We start from the raw sequence: 25,612 nt of genomic DNA on the forward strand, positions 1-25,612 counted from the left end.
ACTCTGCTGCACAAATACACCAAGTGCAGCTGTAGCCTCTCTCATTCAGCCTTTCTATACCTTTCCCTATCTCGTCTCCTCTCCTATGACATCTCCCTCTCCTCTGCCCCTCTCTCTATTCAGGAATTCCTCCTCTACCCTTTATTTTTCTTTCAGTTGTCTACACAGTCTCTCTTTGATGGAGAGTGAGAGAGGAGCTCACTGCTTCCTTCCGTTGGTGTGGTTTCCTGTTTGTTGGGGGGGAGGGTGAGCGAGGTAAAGCAGGTCGCTTGTGCAAAGTTCACACTATTCAATCTTAACGCTGCTGCGAGAAGGTGTGTGTGTGTGTGTGTGTGTGTGCGCCCACATGAGTGTGTACGTCCAGAGCAGTTTGACATTTTGTGTTCTTCTGAGAACTAGTGTCTTCTCAGAGGCTCTGGCAGTTAAACCAGGATGGTAACACTAAATGCAACACCGTACCCAACGCTACCACATAGGCACCCGGCAGCCATTTTACATGTGTGGGTGCCATGCCAACCAGCATATTCTGATGGCGGTCTGCTAGAGGAGCATCTATAGTGGTGGAAACATTTCCCCTAAAATGATTGTCTGAAGAGAATAATAATGAGTACACTGATGATGGGAACACACAGCTATAGGAGGCAACATGTCGTGATTTGCCATTCCATGTCTGTCGTATACTTTCGCTACATTTCTGAGTTGACTTTCAGATTCTACATTCTGACTCAAAAATAAAGCATTATTACTGACAGCTCAATTAGCAGTTGACAATAACTGATTATTGACTTGCATGGACCAAATGATAGCCAAGGGTCTGAATGTTGGCCAATTCTTATACTGCCCACTGTTCCCTCTACAACATATACATTGGTTCAAACACAGACCTTTGGGGTACCCCGGCATAGGATTTTGATTTAGAACTATAGGATGGTACATCTTTTGAACCATGAACTGAACAATTGTCATTCCCTGTATTTTAATGTGTGTTTCAGGTCTCTCGGAGAGACAGGTAGCGAGAGAGGAGGCGATGAGATCAGAGGTGGGGAGAGGTGATCTGAAACAACATTGTGAGGATAGAAAAAAGGCACATTGGGGGAGGTTGAGATGACGGCGGGGTAGGAGAGTTGTTGAGAAGAGTGAGGGAGGGAGAAAGGGAAGTAGGAGGCGACTGAACAGGTCATACAGAAAGGTGCATCGAGGAAGACACCTATGTCAAGCTGCAATAGTCAAGGTTCCTTACAGTTAACTGAAAGAGCGGAAAACGCAGAGTGTTAAATAGGGAGAGTTGCATGTGGTATGACAGGGATTTGAGCAACAGAGGTATGGTATACTGTAGATCAGATGCATCCAAAATGACGCATCTCAGTGTAGCTGACGACTGAGCTGGTCTGGGGATTGGATTGGGGTCAACTCGGCCTGAACTCGACCTCCGGTTTAGAACCAGTCTCATTGACCACCTGGCAGATCATCAGCGACCTACGACCTAACGCTCTGTTGGGAATCTACACAACACTTGCCGGTAAGAGAACTCCCTCCACTCCTACTTTATGCCTAGTTTCTTAACCTCTAGGTTAGTAGAGAATAAGCTAGAACTAAAGAAGTAACTTGTTGACGTATTCACCTGAGTTGGGGTCAATCCTATTTCAATTCCGAAAGTAAACCAAATTCCAATTCCACATTTTCCCCAGTGAAAAGCATTGAAGAGTATTGTACAGTGTACTTCCTGAATTGACTAGAATTGACCCCATCCCTGGTACTCACAACAGTGTTGATTAACCCAAGATGAATTCAGTATGGAGACATGTTCACAATGTTAGAAATGACTGACTGTATCTGAATGTTCTTCAACATCATGGCCACCGGTACAGGGCCCAGGTTTTCTGAAGGCCTCAGGTCCAGCAGCTCTACTATTACCACCTAACTTGGTCTAAGCTAACCCTTCAGATCAGCCATCCCTCGCTTTCTCTCTCGCTACCAAATCTAGATCAGTCTGAGTTTGGCCGAAAAGTCACCCTCCTCATGGCTCTCCAGGAGGAGTGTTGTGACACAAAATAGCCACCAATTGTCACAATTATGGGCCCTTTCGAGTTCAACTCACTACCTATTAAAAGGTTTAGAGGGAGCAAGGTTCTGCAAATGAGTAAATACCAGCCTTATGGTACCACACTGTAGTGTCATTGTAGTCGTGTCTGTTATTTTGTGTGTCGTCAGTTTTGCATGGAGTTTGTTTTATGTGCCACAGCACTAGATATTATGTGAAATACAGAAAGGTTGTATGTGTGTGTGTGATTATACATACAGTGTGTGACGAGTGTGCTGGTATTTTCTTTAATTTGAAAATACAGGAAATCCGTTTCCTGGAATTAGAAAGCTGAACTATACCTCTGAAAGTGATAGTTAGCAAGGAAGTTAGAGACAGCATGTGTGAAATGGAGAATCAAAAACCACAAGGTAGGAAAATTACATGAGGATTTAACACCGACAACCACATTTCTATTCAGAGGTGATACAAAAAAATCACTTTCAATTGAGGATCTCCATTTAATTTGCTTCTTAGTCCAAGACTAGTCTTAATCTGGGTCAGAGAAGACAGCATAATGCTTTTAATAGTGTCATGTCAAAAGTGTAACCTGACTGGATGACTTTGTGTATTGTGTTATTCCTGCAGACAGCGATGGAGGTGTCTTTGCAGCTGTATGCGTTGCTGCTGAGTGGAGCGGTCCTCCTGTCACTCATCCTGTTGACTGGCCTGTGTCTTAGCTGCAGAAGACACAACCTGCCTAGTAATACCAAGGCTTCGTTACTGTAATCAATAAAGTTGTTTTGAATTAAATTGGGCTCTATGTAGATGTTGTCGCTGCAAATGAGAATGTTCTTCTCAGTCAGCTTAACTGGTAAAATAAGGGTTAAATGTAAATAATTAGAAATAATAAAACGCTTTTACAGAACATAATTTTCTTACTCCTCAGCGTCCATTCAGCAGCGTTACAGTGAGGATTACACTCAGCAGTAAGCACTTTTTCATAAAACAACTATTCAGTGCCTGTTAATTCAAATGAAACCAAATATTCAAAAGTTTGTGTGGCACTTGTAATATATGTCCGGTGCACTGTGTAAGTGTACCAGACGAGAACACGAGAAGTGGGCTTGAATGTTTGCACAAATCTCCAATTGATATCCGTGCATGTACAAACCTTTACCAACGCTCTGATTTCTTCCCCACTCAGCACCCCAGGATTCGGCTTGGCCCACCCACCATGTGAGTATGTGTGATGACGGAAGTTGTACCCAAATCTTTTCATGATACTTCTTAAGAAAAATGTGTTTATGATTATGATGAACCTTCCTCCTCAGACAACCCCTCTGCTGCCACAAGCTGGGGGGCTCCCCCTTCCAGCCTCCTTTCACCCATGTGAGTTACTGCACACACACACACACACACACACACACACACACAGACAATGACTCATATTACCGTCAAGCGAAATGTACCCGTCTTTCTATCCCACAGTTCACCACAGATCGTTCTGAGACCGAACTCTGTCACCCCAACTGAGAATGGTGAGATGTCTCGCTCTTCCTCTACATCAAATGTCTATTTTCTCCACTTGTTTTCCTCCTTCTATCTCGATAACGTCACAGTTCAGTTCCTTCTTAATAGTTAGCTTTTTCTTGCAGAGAGTAACGACGGCTATGAGAGTCCAGGAGAAGGTAATGCGAGCGTTATATCCTACCATGTTCAATAACACTGATCCCCTCAAACGTGTGTACAGTAACTGCTGAAGAAGTTTAGAAAATTTGCACATTGCTCCTTAGGTGAAAAAAAAGAAGTTTTATTGTCACATACAGCAATTAGGTGCAGTGAAATGTATTATTTTACATGGTCAGCCATATGGCGCCCCTGAAGCCATGGTTAAGTGCCTTGCTCAAGGGCACAACAACACATTTTTCACCTCGTTGGCTTGGGTGTTTGAACCAGCAACACTCTAACTGCTAGGCTACTTCACATTAAACCATTCATGCAGTGCCTTTGGAAAGTATTCGGACCCCTTGACCTTTTCCACATTTTGTTCGTTTACAGCCTTATTCTAAAATTGATTTAAATCGTTTTTTCCCTCATCAGTCTACACACACTACCCCATAATGACAAAGTAAAAAAACTGTTAAATTTTTTGTTGTTGAAATATGACATTTACATAAGTATTCAGACACTTTACTCAGTACTTTGTTGAAGCACCTTTTGCAGCGATTACAGCCTCGAGTCTTCTTGGGTATGACACTACAAGCTTGGCACACCTGTATTTCGGGAGCTTCTCACATTCTTCTCTGCAGATCCTCTAAAGCTTTGTCAGGTTAGATGCACAGCTATTTTCAGGTCTCTCCAGAGATGTTCGATCGTGTTCAAGTCCGGGCTCTGAATGGGCCACTCAAGGACATTCAGAGACTTGTCCCGAAGCCACTCCTGCGTTGTCTTGGCTGTGTGCTTAGGGTCGTTGTCCTGTTGGAAGGTGAACTTTCGCCAGTCTGAGGTTCTGAGCGCTCTGGAGCAGGTTTTCATCAAGGATCTGTCTGTACTTTTCTCCGTTCATCTTTGCCTCGATCCTACTAGTCTCCCAGTCCCTGCCGCTGAAAAACATCCCCACGGCATGATGCTGCCACCCATGCTTCACCGTATGGAATGGTGCCAGGCATCCTCCAGAATTGACGCTTGACATTCAGGCCAAAGAGTTCAATATTGGTTTCATCAGATGGTTCGTCTCATGGTCTGCAATTCTTAGGTGCCTTTTGGCAAACTCCAAGCGGACTGTCATGTGCTTACTGAGGAGTGGCTTCCGTCTGGTCAATCTACCATAAAGGCCTGATTGGTGGAGTGCTGCAGAGATGTTTGTCCTTCTGGAAAGTTCTCCCATCTCCACAGAGGAACTCTGGAGCTCTGCCAGAATGACCATCAGGTTCTTGGTCACCTCCCTGTCCAAGGCCCTTCTTCCCCGATTGCTCAGTTTGGCCGGGTAGTCGGATCTAGGAAGAGTCTTGGTGGTTCCAAACTTCTTCCATTTAGGAATAATGGAGGCCACTGCGTTCTTGGGGACTTTCAATGTTACTGACATGTTTTGTTACCCTTCCCCAGATCTTTCCCTTTACACAATCCTGTCTCGAAGCTCTACGGACAATTCCTTCGACCTCATGGCTTGGTTTTTGCTCTGACATGCACTGTCAACTGTGGGACCTTATATAGACAGGTGTGTGTCTTTCCAAATCATGTCCAGGTAATTGAATTTACCACAGGTGGACTCCAAGACATAAAAACATCTCAAGGTACATCAATGGAAACAGGATGCACTTGAGCTCAATTTCGAGTCTAATAGCAAAGGGACTGAATACTTATGTAAATCAGGTATTTCTGTTTTATATTTTTAATAAATGTGCAAAAATGTCTAAACCTGTCTTCGCTGTGTCTCTCTGGGGTATTGTGTGTAGATTGGTGAGGATTTTTTTTCTATTTAATCTATTTTATAATAAGGCTGTAACGTAACAAAATGTGGAAAAAGTGAAGGGGTCTGAATACTTTCCAAGGCACTGTATTCTGACATGATTGATTGACAGCTGTGTGCGCGCGTGTCTCTGCGGATGTGCTCTCTCTGTTCTATAGAGTATGTCAACGAGGTGATGGATGACTATGAACCAGGATCAGGCTACCTGTGAGTTCATTTAATTTTAACAAAATACACAGAGTATACCAAACATTAGGAACACCTTCATAATATTGAGTTGCACCCCCCCTTTTTCCTTGAGAAGATTCTCAATATGTTGGGGCATGGACTGTACAAGGTGTTGAAAGTGTTCCACAGGGATACTGGCCCATGTTGATTCCAATGCTTCCCACAGATTGTGTCAAGTTTGCTGGATGTCCTTTGGGTAGAGTACCGTTCTTGATACACACGGGAAACTGTTGAGCGTGAAAAACCCAGCAGCGTTGCAGTTCTTGACACAAACAGGTGTGCCTAGCCCCTACTACCATACCCCGTTCAAAGTCACTTAAATCTTTTGTTTTGCCCATTCACCCTTTGAATGGCACACCTACACAATCCATGTCACAATTGTCTCAAGGCTTAAAAATCCTTCTTTAACTGGTCTCCTCTCCTTCATCTACACAGATTTGAATTGGATTTATCAAGTGACATCAATAAGGGATCATAGCATTCACCTGGTCAGTCTGTGTCATGGAAAGAGCAGGTGCTCTTAATGTTTTGTATACTCAGTGTATACTGCATGTCAGTGCCTCACTGTGAATGTTACACTTTGCATTTCTAGGACTTCCTGGGGGAAAAAAGTGCCATTTGTTGCTGTATTGGCTAAATTAACAATGTTACTTCTGTGGCTATCGAGTACTGGGGTCTCTCGGGTTTTGTGTAACCTCTCTCTCGCTCCTCCTTATAGAATAGTGTTACCATCAGACCTTCCTGGGACTGGGTCTCTGCGTCATTCCAACCAATGTCTCATCTCCAAAAGCACAGGTAGGTAACGTAAGGGTGGGAGAGGTGACTGAATATGACTCGTTACTTTAGCCCTTTTCGGATGGGATACATTTGAATGGGGAAGCTCAGGTAATGTAATTATGCGCACGAGCACAAATCACCACATCTGTAATTGTATTCCCGTCCGAATCTGCCATGTCAGTCATTTTTACATTTACATTTACATTTTTACTTGGCAGGAAGGTTATTATCCCAGCCCTAAAAACGTACTGCTTTTCGAGTTTAACAGGTACAAGTACTGCACTCAGTTTGGGTAAGAACATGGGAACAAATTGATGATTAAAACAAAGTGTTATGCACATAGCCTACAGATGAATGAACCGTTTTGTCACATATTTTAAAAGATGAAGTGAACGATATTGTGCCAATGAATTGATAAATTGCCAAATAAGTCTGGTAATTAAATGTCTGCATAGGTTCTTATTAATATGCATTAATATTTAGACTTTCTCCGAACTGAAGGCCATTAAGTCAATATTAGGCTATCCCTAGATGTGAAATCTTCATGTCTAGAAGAGCCTCGACTTTTGTCATAACGGTTCATTTTAAATAAGGAAAAAAAAAGATTTACAGGGGCAGTTTGATTCGTCCACTGGGAAAACATGCTGGGGTAATAGTTATATAACCAGTGGTGTAAAGTACTTAAGTAAAATTACTTGAAAGTACTACTTAAATCGTTTTTTGGGGTATCTGTACTCTACTATTGATATTTTTGACAACTTTTACTTTACTACATTCCTAAAGAAAATTATGTACTTTTTACTCCATACATTTTCCCTGACACCCAAAAGTACTCGTTACATTTTGAATGCTTAGCATGACAGGAAGATTCACACACTTATCAAGAGAACATCCCTGGTCATCCCTACTGCCTCTGATCTGGCGGACTAAATGCTCACATGCTTCGTTTGTAAATTGTCTTGAGTGTTGGAGTGTGACCCTGGCTATCCAAAAACTAAAATAAAACAAAAATGGTGCTGGTTTGCTTATTATAAGGAATTTGGAATCATTTATACTTTTACTTTTGTACTTAAGCATGTTTAAAATCAAATACTTTTAGACTTACTCATGTAGTATTTTACTGGGTGACTTTCACTTTTACTTGAGTAATTTTCTATGAAGGTATATTTACTTTTAACAATTGGGTACTTTTTCCACCACTGTACATAACTGACGTTGTATAGTAATACTAGTCCCGTGCAAATAAATCAAATCACATTTTATTAGTCACATTCGCCGAATACAACAACCTTATGCTTGCTTATTAGCCCCTAACCAACAATGCAGTAAAATACAAATAAGAAATAAAAATAACAAGTAGCAGAGAGAAAAGTCTATGACTAGGGTGACTGGAATCTGACAATTTTTAGGGCCTTCCTCTGACACCGCCTGGTATAGAGGTCCTGGATGGAAGGAAGCTTGGCCTCAGTGTTGTACTGGGCCGTTCGCACTACCCTCTGTAGTGCCTTGCGGGTGGAGGCTGAGCAGCCATACCAGGCAGTGATGCAACCAGTCAGGATGCTCTCGATGGTGCAGCTGTAGAGGCTCTGAGGAACCATGCCAAATCTTTTCAGTTTCTTGAGGGGAAATAGGTTTTTGTCGTGCCCTCTTCACAACTGTCTTGGTGTGCTTGGACCATGTTAGTTTGTTGGTGATGTGGACACCAAGGTACTTGAAGCTCTCAACCTGCTCCACTGCAGCCCCGTCGATGGGGGCGTGCTCGGTCCTCTTTTTCCTGTAGTCCACAATCATCTCATTTGTCTTGATCACGTTCAGGGAGAGGTCTCTGACCTCCTCCCTATAGGCTCTCGTCGTTGTCGGTGATCAGGCTGTTGTCATCGGCAAACTTAATCATGGTGTTGGAGTCGTGCCTGGCCGTGCAGTCATGAGTGAACATGGAGTACAGGAGGGAACTGAGCACGCACCCCTGAGGGGCTCCTGTGTTGAGGATCAGTGTGGCGGATGTGTTGTTACCTACCCTTACCACCTGGGGGTGGCCGGTCAGGAAGTACAGGATCTTGTTGCAGAGGGAGGTGTTGAGTCCCAGGGTCCTTAGCTTATTGATGAGCTTTGAGGGCACTATGGTGTTGAACGCTGAGCTGTAGTCAATTAATAGCTTTCTCACATAGGTGTTCCTTTTGTCCAGGTGGGAAAGGGCAGTGTTGCGTGCAATAGAGATTGCATCATCTGTGGATCTGTTGGGATGGTATGCCAATTGGAGTGGGATAATGGTGTTGATGTGAGCCATGACCAGCCTTTCAAAGCACTTCATAGCTACAGACATGAGTGCTACGGGTCTGTAGTCATTTAGGCAGGTTACCTTAGTGTTCTTGGGCACAGGGACTATGGTGGTCTGCTTAAAACATGTTGGTATTACAGACTCGGACAGGCAGAGGTTGAAAATGTCAGTGAAGACACTTGCCAGTTGGTCAGCGCATGCTCACAGTACACGTCCTGGTCATCCGTCTGGCCCTGTGGTCTTGTGAATGTTGACCTGTTTAAAGGTCTTACTCACATCGGCAGCGGAGAGCGGGATCAGTGTTCCGGAACAGCTGGTGCTCTCATGCATGTTTCAATGTTATTTGCCTTGAAGTGAGCATAGAAATAGTTTAGCTCGTCTGGTAGGCTCGTGTCACTGGGCAGCTTATCGGCTGTGCCTCTCTTTTGTAGTCTGTAATAGTTTGCAAGCCCTGCCACATCCGATGAGCATCAGAGCCGGTGTAGTACGATTCGATTATAGTCCTGAATTGACGCTTTGGCTGTTAGATGGTTCGTCAGAGGATTTCTAATAAGCTTCTGGGTTCGAGTCCTGCTCCTTGAAAGCGGCAGCTCTTGCCTTTAGCTCAGTGCGGCTGTTACCTGTAATCCATGGCTTCTAGTTGGGGTATGTACGTACGGTCACTGTGGAAACGTCATCGATACACTTATTGATGAAGCCAATGACTGATGTGGTGTACTCCTCAATGCCATCGGAGGAATCCCGGAACATATTCCAGTCTGTGCTAGCAAAACAGTCCTGTAGCTTAGCATCTGCTTCACCTGACCACTTTATTTATTGATCTAGTCACTGGTGCTTCCTGCTTTTGTTTGCTTGTAAGCAGGAATCAGGAAGATAGAATAATGGTCAGATTTGCCAAATGGAGGGCGAGGGAAAGCTTTGTATGCATCTCTGTGTGTGGAATAAAGGAGGTCTAGAGTTTATTTATTTATTCCCCCCCCCCTCTGGTTGCACATTTAACATGCTTATTTGAAATGAGGTAAAACAGATTTAAGTTTCCCTGCATTAAAGTCCCTGGCTACTAGGAGCGCCGCCTCTGCGTGTGCGTTTTCTTGTTTGCTTATGGTGGAATATAGCTCATTCAATGCTGTCTTAGTGCCCGCCTCAGTCTGTGGTGGTATGAAAACTCTCTAGGTAGATAGTGTGGCCTACAGCTTATCATGAGATACTCTACCTCAGGCGAGTAATATGTCGAGACTTCTTTAGATATCGTGCACCAGCTGTTATTTACAGAAATACATAGTCTGCCGCCCCTTGTCTTACCAGATGCCGCTGTCCTATCCTGCCGGTACAGCGTATAACCAGCCAGCTGTATGTTGATAGTGTCGTCGTTCAGCCACGACTCCATGAAGCATAAGATATTACAGTTTTGAATGTCCCGTTGGTAGTTTAATCTTCCGCGTAGGTCATCGATTTTATTCTCCAAGGACTGCACGTTTGCTAGCAGAATGGAAGGAAGAGGGGGATTATTCGATTGCCTACGAATTCTCAAAAGGCAGCTCGCCCTCTGGCCCCTTTTTCTATGCATCCTCTTCACGCAAACTCACTGGGATCTGGGCCTGTTCCTGAGAAAGCAGTATATAATTCATGTCGGGCTCATCAGACTTGTTAAAGGAAAAAAAGGATTCTGCCAGTTCGTGGTGAGTAATTGCAGTCCTGATGTCCAGAAGTTATTTTTGGTCATAAGAGACAGTAGCAGCAACATTATGAACAAAATAAGTTACAAACAATGCAAATAAACAAACAAACAAAACAATCGGTTAGGGACACATAAAACGTCAACTTTCTTCTCCGGCGCCATTTGAATAGGGCTTTAAAGACACTTAAATACATGGATATTACACAATGCATACACAATAAAAACATTTAAGTTGAAATCACAAGTGCAATGCATGACAATATGTAGATTTAGGAGACTCAAGAGTTTTGTTGATTTAAGGGCTGTATCCAAACCGTATCACAGAAGTTCAGCTTTATAGCGTGATTGTAATGTGAAGGCTATGCCCCCGCTTTGGCAAAGACTGCATTCAAGGTAAACGCTTCAAGTTACCTTAACATTTCTAGTGCACGGTCTGTAAAGCTTCAGCGATACAGCTTGAATAGTGTGCTAATTTGCATACATATGTTGCCAGCAGCAGATTTATTTCCTTATTCATGTTTTTGTGAAGCACATGTGCAGAACGTTATACGGAGGTTTAGAAAACGCGTCTCGATGGGCCATAAAATATTATTTGATAAAATGCTGTCTGGAGTATTCACATCGTGTTCATATGATATGTCAATGTGGAAGCAGAGGAGGACGAAGAGCAGGGCGAGTGATGCAGTAGAAATCCGTCCTGTAGGTTTATCAGTATAAACATCACAATGGTTTTAGACTGGAGTGTAATATACAGTATATACCTCAATCCTGTGTGTGTTTTTGTGTGTTCACAGAAAACAGTGGCGCGGTTGGCAATATGAAGATCAAAATGAATGTCGACGTGGAAAAGAGTGATGACAGTGATGAAGGCAGCAACGACTATGTCAATACTAAAGGTATGGCACACATTGAATAGAATATTACTTTTTAGGGGTGTTCCTGATTAATCAGGAATCTCTGCTTTTTTGACAGTTGTAATAACCCATGGAACTCTTTACTCTTTAGTAGCTCTTTAAAATGGTTTACTTTATTACTAACCTGGATTGTCATCCAAATCAAATTTTGTTCACATACACATGGTTAGCAGATGTTATTGTGAGTGTAGTGAAATGCTTGTGCTTTTAGTGCCGACAGTGCAGTAATATCTAACAAGTAATATCTAACAATTCCACAACAGATATCTAATACACACAAATCTAAGTAAAGGAATGGAATAAGAATATATAGATATATGGATGAGCAATGACAGAGCGACATAGGCTAAGATGCAATAGATAGTATAGAATACAGTATTATACATATGAAATATGTAAACATTTTTAAAGTGACTAGTGTTCCATTTATTAAAGTGGCCAATGATTTCAAGTCTGTATGTAGGCAGCATCCTTTCTGTGCTAGTGATGGCTGTTTAACAGTCTGATGGCCTTGAGATAAAAGCTGTTTTTCAGTATAATGCAGTTGATTTGCGATGATGACACAAACATTATATTAAGCAGGACAATCATAGGAGCCTTAAAATCCAATTCTAATCCAAAAGTATTGTGAATTGCACTCGTAAGCAACATGTAAATAGAGACATTTTTTGCTGGGGCTCCCAAGTGGCGCAGCGGTCTAAAGCACTGCATCTTAGTGCTAAAGGCGTCACTACAGACCCTGGTTCGATTACAGCCACTCCATTGAAAGCAGGCTAAGTTACTGGTTGCTTTGCAGTTAGTCACTGATTCCTTCCAAATGACTCATTGTTGAATTTGCGATTTCCAACTTGTAATCTCCAACGTGCAATCTTTATGGCCGATGAGCACCGATGAGTTTTATCTATAATTTCTCTTCATTATTTCTCTACATATAAAAAGGACTTGCCAGTAGATTGTCGACTTGATTCATGATGATGACTGCTAGCTAAGACTTTGAAAGTAAGATGTTGACATGATCAGTCCAATCAAAGCTGATGATGGCAATTTGCATATACTCCAGAATGTTATGAAGAGTGATCAGATGAATTGCAATTAATTGCAAAGTCCCTCTTTGCCATGCAAATGAGTTGAATCCCCAAAAAACATTTCCACTGCATTTCAGCCCTGCCACAAAAGGACCAGCTGACATCATGTCAGTGATTCTCTCGTTAACACAGGTGTGAGTGTTGACGAGGACAAGGCTGGAGATCACTCTGTCATGCTGATTGAGTTCGAATAACAGACTGGAAGTTTCAAAAAGAGGGTGGTGCTTGGAATCATTGTTCCTCTGTCAATCATGGTTACCTGCAAGGAAACACGTGCTGTCATCGCTTTTCGTCATCGCATTGCTTTGCACAAAAAGGGCTTCACAGGCAAGGATATTGCTGCCAGTAAGATTGCACCTAAATCAACCATTAATCGGATCATCAAGGAAAGCAGTTCAATTGTTGTGAAGAAGGCTTCAGAGCGCCCAAGAAAGTCCAGCAAGCGCCAGGACCGTCTCCTAAAGTTGATTCAGCTGCGGGATCGGGGCACCGGGATCGGGGCACCACCAGTACAGAGCTTGCTCAGGAATGGCAGCAGGCAGGTGTGAGTGCATCTGCACGCACAGTGAGGTGAAGACTTTTGGAGGATGGCCAAGTGTCAAGAAGGGCAGCAAAGAAGCCACTTCTCTCCAGGAAAAACATCAGGGACAGATTGATATTCTGCAAAAGGTACAGGGATTGGACTGCTGAGGACTGGGGTAAAGTAATTTTCTCTGATGAATCCCCTTTCTGATTGTTTGGGGCATCCGGAAAAAAGCTTGTCCGGAGAAGACAAGGTGAGCGCTACCATCAGTCCTGTGTCATGCCAACAGTAAAGCATCCTGAGACCATTCATGTGTGGGGGTGCTTCTCAGCCAAGGGAGTGGGCACACTCACAATTTTGCCTAAGAACACAGAAATGAATAAAGAATGGTCCCAACACATCCTCCGAGAGCAACTTCTCTCAACCACCCAGAAACAGTTTGGTGACGAACAATGCCTTTTCCAGCATGATGGAGCACCTTGCAATAAGGCAAAAGTGATAACTAAGTGGCTCGGGGAACAAAACATCAATATTTTGGGTCCATGGCCAGGAAACTCCCCAGACCTTAATCACATTGAGAACTTCCTCAAGAAGCGGGTGGACAAACAAAAACCCACAAATTCTGACAAACTCCAAGCATTGATTATGCAAGAATGGGCAGGAATCAGTCAGGATGTGGCCCAGAAATTAATTGACAGCATGCCAGGTCGGATTGCAGAGGTCTTGAAAAAGAAGGGTCAACACTGCAAATATTGACTCTTTGCATCAACTTCATGTAATTGTCAATAAAAACCTTCGACACTTATGAAATGCTTGTAATTATACTTCAGTATTCCATAGTAACATCTGACAAAAATATCTAAAGACACTGAAGCAGCAAACTTTGTGGAAATTAATATTTGTGTCATTCTCAAAACTTTTGGCCACGACTGTATACCTCAATCCTGTGTGTGTTTTGTGTTCACAGAAAACAATAGCGCGGAGGTCAATATCAATGTCGACGTGGGAAAGAGTGATGACAGTGATGAAGGCAGCAACGACTATGTCAATACTAAAGGTATGGCCCACGTTGGCAGTTGTAATAACCCATGTAACTCTTTTATGCCTTGGAAGGAGTGAGGGAGTAGCTCTTTTTAAACTGTTCACTTTATTACTATCCCAGATCGTCATCCCTGTGTTTTGAGGGGATATTAGTTTTAACAGATGCTGCACCTAGTTTGGGTAAGAACATAAATTTAATAATATATTGCCAAATAAGTCTGGTATTTAATTAAAAGTCTGCATAGGTTACAGTTCATGGTTCTTATTAATATGAAAGAATTACAGGGGCAGTCTGTTAAAACTAATCCTCTCCAAATCGTCAACAGGAAACACTGAAATTCTGGGGTAATAATTATATAACTGACGTTCTATAGTAATACCAGTCCCTTGCGAATAGGGCTTTTGTGACATCTTGTGGTTAAAATATTTTGAGTTTTTTTATTGATATTCAAATAACACTTAAATACATGGATATTACAATATAAACAATAAAAAGATAGAAATGCATGATAATACAGTGCCTTCGGAAAGTATTCAGACCCCTTGACTTTTTCCCCATTTTGTTACGATTTTTCCTCAATCTAAACACAATACCCCATAATGACAAAGCAAAAACTTTTTATTTTTTTTAACTGTCGCTTTTTTAAAAGTATTCAGAGGCTGTACTCAGTACTTTTTTGAAGCACCTTTGGCAGCTATTATAGCATCAAGTCTTCATGGGTATGACGCTACAAGCTTGGCACACATGTATTTGGGGACTTTCTCCCATTGTTCTCTACAGATACTCTGCACAGCTATTTTCAGATATCTCCAGAGATGTTAGATCAGGTTGAAGTCCGGGCTCTGGTTGGGCCACTCAAGGACATTCAAAGACTTGTCCCGAAGCCACTCCTGCGTTGTCTTGACTGTGTGCTGAGGGTCGTTGTCCTGTTGGAAGGTAAATCTTCGCCCCAGTCTGAGGTCTTGAGTGCTCTGGAGAAGGTTTTCATCAAGGGTCTCTGTACTTTGCTCCATTCATTTTTCCCTAGATCTTGACCAGTCTCCCTTGGTTTTCAACAGTCGTGATAACCCTTGGAACTCTTTATGCCTTGGGAGAGGACTAAGGTAGTAGCTCATTATAAACTGATATCTCAATCTTTAGGTGCCTTTTGGCAAACTCCAAGCAGGCTGTCGTGCCTTTTACTGAGTAGTGGCTTCCATCTGGCCACTCTACCATAAAGGCCTGATTGGTGGAGTGCTGCAGAGATGGTTGTCCTTCTGGAAGGTTCTCCCATCTCCACAGAGGAACTCTGGAGCTCTGTCAGAATGACCATCAGGTTCTTGGTCACCTCCCTGACCAAGGCCCTTCCCCGATTGCTCAGTTTGGCCGGGAAGCCAGCTCTAGGAAGAGTCTTGGTGGTTCCAAACTTCTTCCATTTTAGGAATGATGAAGGTCACTGTGTTCCTGGGGACCTTCAATGCTGCAGAATTTTTTTGGTACCCTTCCCCAGATCTGTGCCTCGACACAATCCTGTCTCGGAGCTCTACGGACAATTCCTTCGACCTCATAGCTTAGTTTTTGCTCTGACATGCACTGTCAACTGTGGGACATTATATAAACAGGTGTGCCTTTCCAAATCATGTCCAATCAATTGAATGTACCACAGGTGGACTCCAATCAAGTTGTAGAAACATCTCAAGGATGAAAACGGGATGCACCTGACCTCAATTTTGAGTCTCATAGCAAAGGGTTTGAATACTTATGTAAATAAGGTATTTTATTTTTATTTTTTTATATATAAATTTGCAAACATTTCTACAAACCTGTTTTCGCTTTGTCATTATGGGGTATTGTTTAGATTGATGAGGAATTTCTATTTTATTTCATCCATTTCAGAATAAGGCTGTAACGTAACAATGTGAAACAAGGGAAGGGTTCTGAATTCTTCTGAATGCACTGTATATACCTCAAGCCTGTGTTTGCGTGTTCACAGAAAACAGTGGCGCAGAGGGCAATATGAATGCCGATGTGGAAAAGAGTGATGACAGTGATGACGAAGGCAACGACTATGTCAATACTAAAGGTATGGCCCACATTGGCACATTGAATAGAATATAACTTTTCAGGGATGTGATTTTTCCTGATTAATCAGGAATCCCTGCTTTTTCAACAGTCGTGATAACCCTTGGAACTCTTTATGCCTTGGGAGAGGACTAAGGTAGTAGCTCATTATAAACTGATTACTTGATTACTAACCGGGAGCATGGTGTAACAGGCAGGCAGTCGCAGCTGCACTCAACGTGTGTATTGGGGTGCATTCCAATACTCTAATAATGATACCAATAGGTACTCAAGTGCTACACAACCTGGTAATGTGTATGTGTAATCAAGTTAATAATACATTCCTCCCCCCTTAGGATTTAAATATTACATCTTCACAAATAAACCATTTTTTAACGATATCGAACATAAGACATTCCCTAAGCTCTTATTGCTAACGGAATAAAGGCCAGCATCCCGGAGTCACCTCTTCACTGTTGACGTTGAAACTGGTGTTTTGCGGGTACTATTTAATGAAGCTGCCAGTTGGGCACTTGTGAGGCATCTGTTTCTCAAACTAAACACTCTAATGTACTTGTCCTCTTGCTCAGTTGTACACCGGGGCCTCCCACTCTTTCTATTCTGGTTAGAGCCAGAAGGGAGTAGTACACAGCGTTGTACGAGATCTTCAGTTTCTTGCCAATTTCTCGCGTGGAATAGCATTCATTTCTCAGAACAAGACTAGACTGACAAGTTTCAGAAGAAAGTTATTTGTTTCTGGCCATTTTGAGCCTGTAATCGAACCAACAAATGCTGATTCTCCAGATACTCAACTAGTCTAAAGAAGGCCAGTTTTATTGCTTCTTTATTCAGAACAACAGTTTTCAGCTGTGCTAACATAATTGCAAAAGGGTTTTCTAATGATCAATTAGCCTTTTAAAATTATAAACTTGGATTAGCTAATACAACGTGCTATTGGAACACAGTAGTGATGGTTGCTGATAATGGGCCTCGGTACGCCTATGTAGATATTCCATAAAAATCTGCCATTTCCAGCTACAATAGTCATTTACAACATTAGCAATGTTTACACTGCATTTCTGATTAATTTGTTATTTTAATGGACAAAAAATTTGCTTTTCAAAAACAAGGACATTTATAAGTGAGCACAAACTTTTGAACGGTAGTGTATGTACTCTACTTATCTAAACAAGTCTGTCAGTGTAAACAATAAACATGACATTTCACATATTCACAATTTTTTTTCACATGCTTGGGTAACTAAGTATTTAACTCTTCAGTTTATTTCACTGTGAGTCTTTTAGTTGTCTTTTAAAAACAATTCATCACTTTTTTTTTCTTCCCTTATTCAGAGTTCAAAGTCCTTAAAGCAGATTGGAAACTTTGTGTGCCTCTGTGCACAACGTACACTTGGGGTAGTGTCCATTCTCAACGGTGGAAAAGCCACCAGCTGTTTCTGAGCCGGGCTCAGAGTATTTGACTCAAACTGGATTCTCCTCTTGTTGAACTGTTTCCTCTGTTATGGTCTGTGGAATGTGCACCACAGAAACACTTGGATAGCTTGACGAACAGCCTGTTCTCTGCCATCACAACTGGTAACTCACTTGTAGTTCCATCCCGTCTGTCAAGAATCTGATCGACATGTCTGCGAACCAATTTACCATCTGAGTCTATGAATCCAGGAATCCCTTTTCCCATGACTGAAATTTCAGATAAGGACAGGGTCCCACTCTCCAAAATGTCAGCCCTTGGCATGTTTGTCATGGTTCTTTTTCTGTATTCTGTTTGCGTTCAACTTTTCTTTTCAGGTCTGGATAGACTCGGTCCAGTGTGGAGCGTAGTCTACGACCTAATAACATTCCAGCAGGTGAAAGTCCTGTTGTGGATTGAGATGTTATTCTGTAGCTGAACAGAACACTTGACACTTTTGTTGCTATGCTCCCTTCTGCACTTTTCTTAATTTCTTCGAGTGTCTGTACTGCGCGTTCCACCAGTACATTTGAAGACTGATGATATGGAGCAGATGTCACAGGCACAATATTGTTGTTTCTGTACTGGAAACAGGTTGCATTGTCGCTCACCACCATCTCCGGTATCCCTTGGTTACTAAAGCTCTGTTGTAGTCGTGAATGAAGCAGAACTAACCGGATACACATCCATCCATTTTTAATGTGCATCAATGATTATCAGGAATATTTTCCCCATGAATGGCCCTGTGTAATCTATGTGCAATCTTCTCCAATGTTTCTCTGGAAACTCCCAAGGGTGGAGTGGCGCTGGTGCCTTTCTATGTTTCTGACATGTTACATGTCTTGACTAGATTGTCTATCACCTGATCTAGTTTTGGCCACCACAAGTAACTCCTAACCAACGCTTTCATACGTGTGACTCTGATGTAGCTGCTGTAGGATAGCCTGGCTGTGGAAAAAGAACTTGTGCTCCCCACAAAACACAACCATCCTGTACACTCAACTCTGTTTACCTGACACTGTTTGCTGTGAATTCAGTCCCTTCTATTTGTTGTGGCCATCCCCTTACTACATATTCTCTAACTCTAGACAGTACTGTATCTTTACTTGTCCAGGATCTCACTTGCTCTGCAGTCACGAGTGCTGTGTCTACGAAAATCAGCACTGTCCTCTTGAGCTGTTATGGTGGGCGTGTAAGACTGCTCAAGGCATCTGCATTCCCATGGTACTTTCCTAATAAAGCTCAAAAGCAATCACTTTTGCATGTAAAAACACAGAATCCTACGTCAATTTGTTTTGAGCCAACTTCGCCGTGGGACTTGAACGGGGGCACCTGGCTCATGCCGGGAGGCAGCCCGGTTCCAAAACGAATGCAATCAACTGGTGAAAAACACGCCTACACAAGCGCACGGGAGAGATTAATCGAACACCCTCACTGTAGCTAAATCTAACCCTTTTCCTAACCTGCCACGTTAATTATCCTAACCTGTTATGTAAACAAATCATCTGTGTCCAGAAACCATCAGTTTCATAACACCAGAACTGACCAATTGCCGTTTCCTGATATCAGGGAACACCCACATCAAGAGCCAACCCGAGTTGCGGTCTGCAATTACACCATATTCTTTCAAATGCCGCATCTCCTGTGAAGTAGTAATGTCCCTCTTCCACCCCCGTGTGGCGTCACATAGGCCTATAGGTTATGTCCCAATGACACCTTATTCCCTATATAGTGCACTACTTTTGACAAGAGCCCTATGGACACTAGTCAAAAGTAGATAGGGTGCCATTTGGGACACAACCTTATTCTCTGCTCATATTTGATAGAAACTGACCTATCCTCCCCATAGCCATTACTGTATGTTGTCCTGATCACATCCCTACTTTTCTCAGATAGAGTTCAGTGTGTCAAATCGGAGGGCCTGTTGTCCGGACCTCTGGCAGTCTCTATGGGGGTGCCACAGGGTTCAATTCTCGGGCCGACTCTTTTCTCTGTATATATCAATGATGTTGCTCTTGCTGCGGGTGATTCTCTGAACCACTTCTACGCAGACGACACCATTCTGTATACTTCTGGCCCTTCTTTGGACACTGTGTTAACAAACCTCCAGACAAGCTTCAATGCCATACAACACTCCTTCCGTGGCCTCCAACTGCTCTTAAATGCAAGTAAAACTAAATGCATGCTCTTCAACCGATCGCTGCCCGCACCTGCCCGCCCGTCTAGCATCACTACTCTGGGCGGTTCTGACAAAAAATATGTGGACAACTACAAATACCTAGGTGTCTGGTTAGACTGTAAACTCTCCTTGCAGACTCACATTAAGCATCTCCAATTCAAAATGTAAATCTAGAATTGGCTTCCTATTTCGTAACAAAGCATCCTTCACTCATGCTGCCAAACATACCCTCGTAAAACTGACTATCCTACCGCTCCTCGACTTCGGCGATGTCACTTACAAAATAGCCTCCAACACTCTACTCAGCAAATTGGATGTTGTCTATCACAGTGCCATTAGTTTTGTCACCAAAGCCCCATATACTACCCACCACTGCGGCATGTATGCTCTCGTTGGCTGGCCCTCGCTTCATATTCTTCGCCAAACCCACTGGCTTCAGGTCATCTAAGTCTTTGCTCGGCAAAGCCCAGCCTTCTCAGCTCACTGGTCACCATAGCAGCACACACCCGTAGCACGCGCTCCAGCAGGAAAATTTCACTGGTCACCCCCAAAGCCAACACTTCCTTTGGCCGCCTTTCCTTCCAGTTCTCTGCTGCCAATGACTGGAACGAATTGGAAAAATCACTGAAGCTGGAGACTCATATCTCCCTCACTAACTTTAAGCATCGGCTATCAGAGCAGCTTACAGATCATTGCATCTGTAAATAGCCCACCCAACTACCTCATCCCCCATATTGTTACTTATTTATTTTTGCTTCTTTGCATCCCAGTATTTCTACTTGCACATCTATCACTCCAGTGTTTTTAATTGTTAAATTGTAATTATTTCACCACTACGGCCTATTTATTACTTCATTTGCACACACTGTATAATGACTGTACGTTTGTTTATTCCATGTGTAACTCTGTGTTGTTTGTGTCGCACTGCTTTGCTTTATCTTGGCCAGGTCGCAGTTGTAAATGAGAACTTGTTCTCAACTGGCCTACCTGGTTAAATAAAGGTGAAATAAATAAAATACAGTAAGGCATTGTTGGCAGAATAGATGCATCCATCTATTCTTGTCTATCAACAATGACAAGCCACTGGGGTCTGACAACTTGGATGGAAAATTACTGAGGATAATAGGATGTTATTGCCACTCCTATTTGCTTAAATTTTCAATTTAAGCCTATTAGAAAGTGTGTGCCTGGAGGGAAGCAACAGTTATCCCCCTACCTAAGGATAGTAAAGCCCCCTTTACTGGATCAAACAACTGACCCAATCAGCCCGTTACCAACACTTTGTAAACTTTTGGAAAAAATTGTTTGACCAGATACAATGCTATTTCACAGTAAACAAATTGACAACAGACTTTCAGCATGCTTATAGGAAGGACATTCAACAAACACAGCACTTACACAAATGACTGATTGGCTGAGAGAAATTGATGATAAAAAGATTGGGGGCTGTTTTGTTTGGCTTTTGACATTATCGATCATAGTCTGCTGGAAAAACGTGTTATGGCTTTACACAACCCCTGCTATATTGTGGATAAAGAGTTACCTGTCTAACAGAACACAGAGGGTGTTCTTTAATGGAAGCCTCACTAACAAAATCCAGGTAGAATCAGGAATTCCCCAGGGCAGCTGGCTCGACCCCTTTACTAACGGCATGAGTAAAGCCAGTGTGTCTATGTATGAGGAAGACTCAACCGTATACACGTCAGCTACCACAGCGACTTAAATGACTGCAACACTTAACAAAGAGCTGCAGTTAGTTTCAGAATGGGTGGCAAGGAAAAAGGTTGTCCTAAATATTTCAAAAACGAAAAGCATTGTATTTTGTACAAATCATTCACTAAACCTCAACTAAATCTTGTAATGAATGTGGTAATTGAGCAAGTTGAGGAGAATAAACTGCTTGGAGTAACCCTAGATTGTAAACCGTCATGGTCAAAACATATTCATACAACAGTAGCTAGGATGGGGATAAGTCTGTCCATAATAAAGCGCTGCTCTGCATTCTTAACAGCACCAATCAACAAGGCAGGTCCTACAGGCCCTAGTTTTGTCGCATCTGGACTACTGTTCGGTCATGTGGTCAGGTGCCACAAAGAGGGCCTTAGCAAAATTGCAATTGGCTCAGAACAAGGCAGCACAGCTGGCCCTTGGATGTATACAGAGCGAACAAAAAATATGCATATCAATCTCTCCTGGCTCAAGGTGGAGGAGAGATTGACGTCATCAATACTATTTGTGAGAGGTGTTGACATGTAGAATACACTGAGCTGTTTGAACTACTGGCACACAGCTCGGACACCCATGCATACCCCACAAGACATGCCACCAGGTCTTTTCACAGTCCCCAAGTCCAGAACAGACTATGGGAGGCGCACAGTACTACATGGAACTCTATTCCACAGTAAAATGACATTTTAAAAAACGGATACAAATACACCTTTTGGAACAGCAGGGCCTGTGAAGCAACAAACAGACACACAAATACATGAATAATATTCACCAATACATTTCTTGGTAGTCCAAAATATATTGCTATCAGGTTGTAAATCACAGCTGGCCAGGTACATTGTTTGCTGCCTCCACCCATTCCGGATTCATCTTCAATTACTAAATATTTGGAACAAAAACGGACAACTGTAACTAAGGCTTGGAATGTTAATACAATCAAGCTAGCAATGATCACAAGTCAGTCATAATGTGGTTAATAGGTTTGCGCACGTGTCAAACACATGGGCCCGCAGACCGAATAGGACTCACAAGCAAGTATAAATGAGTCAACGATTGTCATTTACTTCATGAAATTACAGCTTGATGCACTCACAACAGATCAACTTCAATTGCGCTGCTTTCATGTGCCCTGTTTACAGCGCACAGTGGAGGGAGTGTACAGACACATGCCACAAGCCAGGCTACTAAAATGTTGCAGTCTGGCTTCGGTATTTAAAGCTTTATGGTTAACTAAAAAACAAAACCTGCAATAAATGATTATATGTATCCACACGTCACTTATGTTGAGAAATACAATTATTTGTTTTCATGTGACATTTGACTTATATACAGTATGTGTAATACGTATGCTCATATGTGACCAGTAGTATTCATGTTACCTTAAATGCTCATTTGTGACACACAGTATTCACATTTTTATTACATATGTTCCGTCACAATACATGTTATGGGAGCATTATTCAGTGATACTTGTCATGGTAATAAAACAGAACGAACAAACACAAAACACTAAACTTAATCCTATTAATCGCTTATGTGTTTTGTTTTTTTTGCTTATCAATTCAGCCATTTTACCGTTAATTCGTTTCACGCGGGAAGTGCTTCATGATAGCAACATAAGATAAAGAGCACATGGGGGTTGGGGTCATTAAATTACATAAAAAATAAACTTTGTATAAAGCTTTTCAGATTCAGTTTAAGAAATCCTTGACCAATAATGCCCAATTTGCAATGATACAAGCATTTCGCTACATCTGCATGCAACCACCAACATTTGAATGGTGCTGCCCATGCGTACACATACCATAATGAGACGGACAACGCTGCGATCTCTATACGATAACGAGACAGAGAATGAGGATATTCTCTTTTTTTAAATGAATATCAAATTAAAACCATTTTTAAAATTGAGTATACTACAATACATTGAGTGCAACATGCTGCATTCAACCGCACTGGTGATCCATGCAGTTTTTAAAGAATGGAATTTTGACGTTAAATACTTTTTCATTAGGGTCGCAGCGTATTATGCACATCTGCAAGCATAGCAGCAAAGGCTGGACACATATTTCCCTGTTTTTAATAGGATGCGTATAGCATTTTAACATGTGTACGTAAGTGGGCATTATAAACGGCCCATTCAGTTGTCAAAACGTGGGTTTGGCCAAGCAGCCTACTATTCCCCATCGTTCATCAGTACGATTTTGACGGCCAACTATCTGAAAAAGTTTGAGGGTTTATCTGTTCTTTCGTTAGGATTTTGGCTAATCTCACTATGGCTAGCATTAGCTGTTAAAGTGCATAGGCAACTGAGGGAGAGAGCCTACCTTTTCATGGTTGTTTCATCAATAGGACTGTGAAGTTCCCAAATGTAAGAGGACTCCCGTAGTATTTGCAAAAATCCATTCAGGGGGCTTTTGGCAAATGCGTTCTAATTATCTAAAGGCACACTGTTGCTATGGCCTGTAGTCACACAGTCGTTTAAAGAGAATGATGGCAGGTCTGTGTGGCAAATTAATTATTTGCATATAGGCCTACTGTAGCTCTGATTGGCTTTGGTGCACCGGTCTGCATAGACTCTGGTCCTGGACAGGACAGCTGTTTAATTAAATTGTCCAAACAAGGCCGCTTTCCCACTCTATATTGCTTTACAATTTTCACAAATGCCTTACTATCATTCAAACATTCTATGAATTTGTGAAAATGACAAGTGCTCAGAATTTTCCCAACAAAAATCAAATACAGATTTTAATAAGATTTCGTTTCGCTAAAACAGTGTTCCATTTAACTGCTAAACCATCTAATAACCTAGCAGGTGGGTGATATTCTGAAACTCAGCTCTACATCAAAGTTGGTACTAACTTGTATTTTCTTCTCTTAGATATGTGAAGCCTCCCCATCATGTAGCAGATTCTGACGGGGAGGGAATTGAGTCGATCGACTACTGGATTTATCATGTGTGCAACCAAGTTTCAAAGGGAAGACTACACAGCGTAACTAACATCTACATAGGGGTTCTGCAATATGAACAAGAGCACTGTGCAACTCACTGCTGTGGCTGATGAAACATTTCAAAAGACCTTAACCTCATCCACCAGCCACCTCCGAACTATGCAGTAATAATTAAGGCCTAGGGAGTTTTATTGTATGGTGAAGGGCAAATGTCTTCGAACACATCTCTTGGTGCCCCAGCTGCTTGAGTGTGAGCTACCAGCTATAACCATAAATATTTTTAAGCTCTTTCCTGACTATTGAAGAGAAAGGATGACAGTGGGGAAAGAGGTGGTGTCGAAGGGCAGTAGGCCACGGCATTGTTTTCAATGTATGGATTTTCTGACGACTCCTGAGAATGTTCGTTCTAGTTTACTCATTTTCTCTTAGCTGTATTTCTTTTTACTGTGGATTCAAATCTGTTTTGAAAAAATAAAAGTTGTCACAATATAGGAAATGCTTTGCCATAATCTATAGCCCTATTTGGACAGGATGCGTTTTACTGGGGGAGCTCAGTTAATGTGCACAAGCACAAATCACCACATCCGTAATTTGTCCCGTCCAAATCTGCCATTTAGTCTTTTTTTTTAAATTATCCCATCCAAGGTTTTTTGGCAAACTCTCAGGTCCTCTGATAACTTATCCTGTCATCCCTGTGTTGAGGGATATTAGAGTAACAGGTGCTGCACCCAGTTTGGGAAAGAACATTAACAAATCGATGCTTAAAAATATGCTTTGATGAATGAACTTTTGTCACATCAACTTAGTGCCATAGTTCTTTTAAAATATGAAGTGGACAATATTTTGCCAATATGTTTGTTAATTGCCTTTCTATAAACTGAAAGCCATTAAGTCAATATTAGGCTATCCCGAGACGTGAAATATCTTCATGCCTAGAAAAGCCTCCAGGCTTCCATCATATTTGAATTAACAAGAAAAAATAATTAGGGGCAGTTTGGAAAAACGGACAAGCTGGAGTAATAATTACATAGCCGATGTTCTATAGTAATACTAGTCCTGTGCGAATAGAGCTTATGAACCATTGTGTGATGTTTTCTGAATGAATTGAAGCCGATATGGGTGGCATATAGTTTACTATTAAAGATTAGTGGTTCAAAATCAGTATAATGATCATTCACAAATGCTCGTTTGTTATATATATACACAATCTAAATTAACAAGATTCC

The 25,612-nt window shown here is 42.0% G+C and overlaps 1 protein-coding gene across 2 annotated transcripts; it reads left to right on the top strand.

Annotated features, from left to right (window-relative positions):
* Positions 1-1,169: 1,169 nt before the first annotated feature.
* LOC139578785 (uncharacterized) lies at positions 1,170-25,547 on the top strand. Of its 2 annotated transcripts, XM_071406802.1 has the most exons (13): positions 1,170-1,519; positions 2,669-2,783; positions 2,970-3,009; positions 3,228-3,259; positions 3,355-3,412; positions 3,512-3,561; positions 3,679-3,711; positions 5,651-5,699; positions 6,439-6,515; positions 11,248-11,349; positions 13,943-14,032; positions 15,990-16,079; positions 24,316-25,547. In XM_071406802.1, exons 2-13 carry the CDS (start codon positions 2,675-2,677, stop codon positions 24,321-24,323), a joined length of 738 nt encoding a protein of 245 aa, XP_071262903.1. In that variant the 5' UTR covers positions 1,170-1,519; positions 2,669-2,674; the 3' UTR covers positions 24,324-25,547. The 2 variants fall into 2 exon arrangements, with proteins under 2 accessions (XP_071262903.1, XP_071262904.1); XM_071406803.1 differs by lacking the exon at positions 13,943-14,032.
* Positions 25,548-25,612: the final 65 nt, after the last annotated feature.

This window comes from Salvelinus alpinus, chromosome 6 (assembly GCF_045679555.1).
Source record: "Salvelinus alpinus chromosome 6, SLU_Salpinus.1, whole genome shotgun sequence".
Classification (NCBI taxonomy): Eukaryota; Metazoa; Chordata; class Actinopteri; order Salmoniformes; family Salmonidae; genus Salvelinus; species Salvelinus alpinus.

Coding starts and splice junctions, on each gene's coding strand:
- LOC139578785 (XM_071406802.1), top strand. CDS start 2,675: ATGGAGGTGTCTTTGCAGCTGTATGCGTTGCTGCTGAGTGGAGCGGTC. Junction 3,010..3,227: donor AGTGAGGATTACACTCAGCA/GTAAGCACTTTT, acceptor TTCCCCACTCAG/CACCCCAGGATTCGGCTTGG. Junction 3,562..3,678: donor TGTCACCCCAACTGAGAATG/GTGAGATGTCTC, acceptor TTTTTCTTGCAG/AGAGTAACGACGGCTATGAG.